The following is a 5219-nucleotide window of genomic DNA, read 5'->3' as shown; positions in this document are numbered from 1 at the left end:
TCCTTGACGAAACAAATAATGTTCGGCCGACTTTTCTTCTTCTCGTTTCTAGAAATTTCCATAGTTACAGAACGATGGCGAGAAAAACCAACGTGGCCAACAAAGAAAGGGAGCCAGGGAGAGGGTTCGTCGGTGACACTTTCTTCATCGTTGTTGGAATCGACTGTCGAAGTATCAAACGTTGAGCAAGTTACTTCTTTTGTAACTCTTCATTCTTTTGATGCTTCTGAGAGTAGGGGGAGGGTTGAATCCGACCTATCTCTGAAGGGGAGTGACATTGGGACCGCCGACCAAGACTTAGGTTGGGCGCAAGCTAGTGTTGGTCATGTAATGGATGACTTTATATGGGACGCTAGCCGATTATTCTGTTCATTTGGGTGCCCAAACTTCTTTGCCTTAACGATTGGGGCGTTGTCCTTTACCAGCTTAGCCCTTTGATAATTGTTGTTCGTTTTCCATTCCAATGGGAACTTTGTCGGTAGTTATTAGAAATTACTATGACAAATGCCCTCAATTTACTTGGTTAAAGTCGACGCATAGAGAAGGCGCACAAAGAAGTCCGTGAATACATCAACGTATTGATAATGCCCTTAATTTACTTTCCTCAATTTCGGAACTTTGCTGATTTGCCTTTACTTGTGTACATTATCATTTGTTGCAGTTTTTCAATATATTAGGTTATTTGTTTAAGTAATTACTTGCTAAAAACCTATTATTTTATTTTTTATTGGAAAATAAAAATAAAAAATTCCACTAGATTGCAAGTCGTCTCTTGCAATGGGCTTAGGAGACATACGTTATTTCAGTGAAGATATAACTCACATGCATCCCATCAAAGACCCTAGAATTCTCAAGCATGTATTTCTTGGATTTTTGTAGTGAGTTCGTCAATGAAAGGTATCTCTTCCCGTACATTAAAAGGATTTAGAGATAGAAATATATTATGTTGAGATCGAAAGCAACTTGAAAGTTTGCCCCCATTCTCTCTCTCTATTTTTTTTTTTTTTTTTACAAGAGTGTTTTGACTTTGCACTTCACTCTATGATGTAGATTTCGAATCGACTGAGTAATTTTTATTTGGGATCTCAATCTCAGTTGCCTAGAGAATGGTTCTCTTATACTAGCCATAATGTCTTTTTCTTTCATCCCCTGCTAGATTTCTTAGATAGAACTCCTGACATCTATTTGTTATTTTTATTTAGCTAAGTTCGTAGTCAATTTCATCAAGAAAAATTGAAAATTATATGAATCAAGATTTTCCGTTTGTACTGCTTTTATGCGCCTGCTAAATTTTAAAACCAACCATTTTCCCCTTGAAAATAATTTCATATAAGAAAATATAGGCAAATTTATTGAAAATGGTGTTGTTATTCTTTTTTCAGAGCTGAACAAGTTTGTCTTTTTCTTTCTTTCTCGACAACATGATGATTTAGACACTCATGTGGCTTTTTGTTGAGCGGAGAAAGATTTCAATTATTGCGGTGAGTTTCCTCAACTGTGATTGAATGTGATTTCAAGTACTTATAATCTCTAAAGTATCAGGTGAAAATGACATTTTATACAATCACATTGGAGACGTTTAGGATGAGGGGGTCGATAATGATGAAGATGTTAGAGTGACCAAAGTGGTAAAATGTGTTGGAAAGGAGGTAGACGACTGATCACCCCTATCCTCTACCCAAAATTATGACCAAATGTTTGCGTAAGTGATAGTAAGCATGTTAAGAATTCAAGTCTAAAGCAATTGAAGTCATATATGTACAATTTTTCTATTTAAACTATCCTCTCTCCTTTTCTTAACTCTTTAGAAAATTTTGAGGGAATAAGGACTGTAAATTGATGCACTTTTACCTTCATAAAAAATTTACCATGGAAAGATGAGTTGCATGTCTTGAATCCCATTGATGTTAATTTAATTAGTATTCCTTATTTTGTTTTTTTCAAGCATTGCAGAATGCAATAGATGAATCTGTAAGGATAGAACTGGAGAAATTAGTGTAGGCTTTTTCGGAGGAAGAAATTTCTGAGAAATTATCCAAGCCTGTTTCTGAGTGAACTACAAGTCAAGCAATTATGTGGGCGTCACAGTGTCAAGCAATTATATTTTGTATTAATAAAGATGATATGTAATGCATTTCTTAAACAGGTCTCTCAAATTCTCAATTGAGAAGAGAACATATATACATCTCAATTCTTACCTGACATGTAGATCACCACATGTCACAACATTTGTCCACGTCAAGCAATGCCACATGCTAGGCTAACATTTGTCCTGTCAGCACGAGCAACACGTGGCACTCGACCCATCGGATCACAGATCGAAATTTTGGAATCGGCCTTAAACCAGTTTTCATAGATCCGGTTCGCATTTTTGGCTTGGCCAGGTTTGACCGGTCTGATTCCTGTTTAACCTGGACCCTTTTCCATGGCTGGGGCTGTGATATCGTTGTTAGGTGAAGCAAACCGAAATAGGTGCAATAGTGCAACAAAACAACTAAAAAAATCGATCATAAAGATGACGCAAAAATAGTCTTCAAATATTTGGCATAAAATATTCTCTCGCAAGATCGGAATTTCATTTCGGATTCACATTTATTAAAAGCAAAATTGATCAACTTTTCAAGAAATAAAAAATTATTCATCGAATTCAAAATATTCTTTAAAAAGTAAAATAAAATTGATGAGAAAAACTATCTTAAAATATTCCACGGAGAATATTCTCTCGCGAAATCAGAGCCACAAACATATGGAAATGAGCACAAATTTATATATACAATGTAGACTTGCAAACTTCAATAAAGGAAGCAATTATCGCGCGAAGCATGGTCCGTGTATTTGAAAATGGCATATCAGCTGTGTTCAATGTCACTAGTCTACATCCAACTTCATTTCCATCTTTTCCAGTGACTTTTTTTTTAATTTTCTGGTCTGTGTAATACATACTAGCAACTTTCTTTCATTGTGTTTCGTTGGACAAAAACAAATGTTTGAAAATAATCTATTTTCAGAAGAGGTTGAGACATCTTAAATTCGTCACATCTACAGAGTTTTAGTTTCTATTTTCAAAAGAGCAATTTAAATTTGTTCCACCTACACATATTTTGGATAAAGAAAATCTACTGAAAAATAAAAAGATAAAAACCAAATACATTATACATGTCCACTTGACTCGAGAGACATCAAAATTACCTTTCAATGAGTTATAGAGTAGAATGAAACCGGTTTGCAATCGGTCTAGTCAAATCGAATAGAATAATTTTTCAACCACAAAAGCGAATGTTAATATCTAGTATCATTCAGCGACACGTTCTACCAAAATGATCTACATCACCAGAACACAATTGTAAAATACTCCTATGATTCACTTAAAAGGAATTAGAAAACCATTCAAAGCAACAACATAATTAATACTACTACGATCGATACCGAAGTCATGATCATAATAAACTACTACCACTTAATTAAACCTACGAATTTATTTTCAGAAATGGTCGAGAACAATTTGAATTCGTCACGTTTTTAGATATAAAGAAAAAGAAAACCTAGTGAAAAATAGGCCTATGAACGATCACTGAGTTGTAAAGTACAATGAAAACGAGCACATTGCAATTCGGTTTTACGACTTACGATAGAAACCGGTTAGTAATCGGTCTGGTCAAGTCGATTCGATTTTTCAACCACATAAGCGAATGTTAATTTCAGCCTACTAAATGATCTAAATCAACATATCACCAATTGTAAAATACGAAAGGAATTAGGAATCCAATCAAAGCAACAACATAATTAATTAATAGTAAATCCTTATTAAAAAGCAGCCAGCCAATTTCAAATACGAACCGAAGTCATAAAGAGTACCACTTGATTAAACCTACGAATTGGAATTGATCTAGAGCTGACCGCAATCAGCAACAATCACGGGCTTCGAGGTGGTGCCGGAGCTCGATCCAACCTTCTCTACCGCCTTCACGACGTCCATACCCTCAACCACCTGGCCGAACACCACGTGCTTTCCATCGAGCCACTGTGTCTTGGCGGTACAGATGAAGAACTGAGATCCATTGGTGTTAGGTCCAGCATTGGCCATGGAGAGGATTCCGGGACCGGTGTGCTTCCTGGTAAAGTTCTCGTCGGCGAACTTCGTGCCGTAGATCGACTCGCCTCCGGTTCCGTTCCCGGCGGTGAAATCGCCACCCTGACACATGAAATTAGGGATCACGCGGTGGAATTTCGATCCCTTGAAGTGGAGTGGCTTGCCGGAGCGGCCGGCTCCCTTCTCGCCGGTGCAGAGAGCACGGAAGTTCTCCGCCGTTTTGGGAGTCGTGTCGGCGTAGAGCTCGAACACGATCCGACCGGCGGGCTGGCCACCGACGGACATATCGAAGAAAACTCTAGGGTTTGCCATAAGTAAATCTGAATGGATGAGTGAGACTGCGAACGAGTTAGGGTTTAGAAGAGAGTGCGAAACATAGTTTTATATAGTGAGGAATTGATCTACACCGCTAGTTTTTAACACGTGTAAGGATCTAAATGTGGACAAGTTTAACCATGGTTAAGTTAATATTTATCCCACTGAAGTTAAACATTCGTGATCATCTTTTTATGGACGACGTCGTTTAGGCGACAGCGATCGATTCTAGCAACTCCGCCTTACAAAAATATGTCTATTGAGAAATATCCGATATAATCGCATCTCCATCGTCATCCATTAATTGAAAAAATAATTACAGATTGACCGATGGCACCGTTAATAGATATATCAATCTCTCCCACAAAATACATAATGTTTTACAAAAAATAAAAATATCATATATTATAAAATTTATTTTTAAAAAAAATAATATTTTGAGATGGAGATTGAAAGTAATTTTAGATCACTCTTATTAGTAATTTTTATTGGTTTCAATCGTATACTTTATCAATATTTGAAACATAAAAAAATGATGATACAGAACATGTAATGATAAATCGAATCTTATAGACAATAGTAAGATTTTGATTTTAAATTTGTTCCAATTACACATTCAATTGCAATTTAATTGTAAATTTTATTTTATTGTCAAATCAACATTTGACACATATCATTTTATTACCGAATAGTAATTTGACACATAAATCAGTAGACCCGTCTGTTGGACGGGAAGTCGATGCCTTTAAAAGTTAATAATTTAAAAATATTATAAAAAAAATTATATAATAATTATTTGTAGTAAACATTACTA

At 35.8% G+C, this 5219-nt stretch overlaps 1 protein-coding gene across 1 annotated transcript; it reads right to left on the bottom strand.

Moving 5' to 3' along the window:
* Positions 1 to 3886: 3886 nt before the first annotated feature.
* Positions 3887 to 4402, bottom strand: LOC139882086 (peptidyl-prolyl cis-trans isomerase). The gene has a single exon (XM_071866460.1). The coding sequence runs from the start codon at positions 4400 to 4402 to the stop codon at positions 3887 to 3889; it is 516 nt and encodes a 171-aa protein (XP_071722561.1).
* Between the last annotated feature and the right edge of the window lie 817 nt (positions 4403 to 5219).

This window comes from Rutidosis leptorrhynchoides, unplaced genomic scaffold (assembly GCF_046630445.1).
Source record: "Rutidosis leptorrhynchoides isolate AG116_Rl617_1_P2 unplaced genomic scaffold, CSIRO_AGI_Rlap_v1 contig225, whole genome shotgun sequence".
NCBI lineage: Eukaryota > Viridiplantae > Streptophyta > Magnoliopsida > Asterales > Asteraceae > Rutidosis > Rutidosis leptorrhynchoides.
The sequence above is the reverse complement of the archived record's forward strand: the minus strand, read 5'-3'. Positions and strand labels throughout refer to the sequence as shown.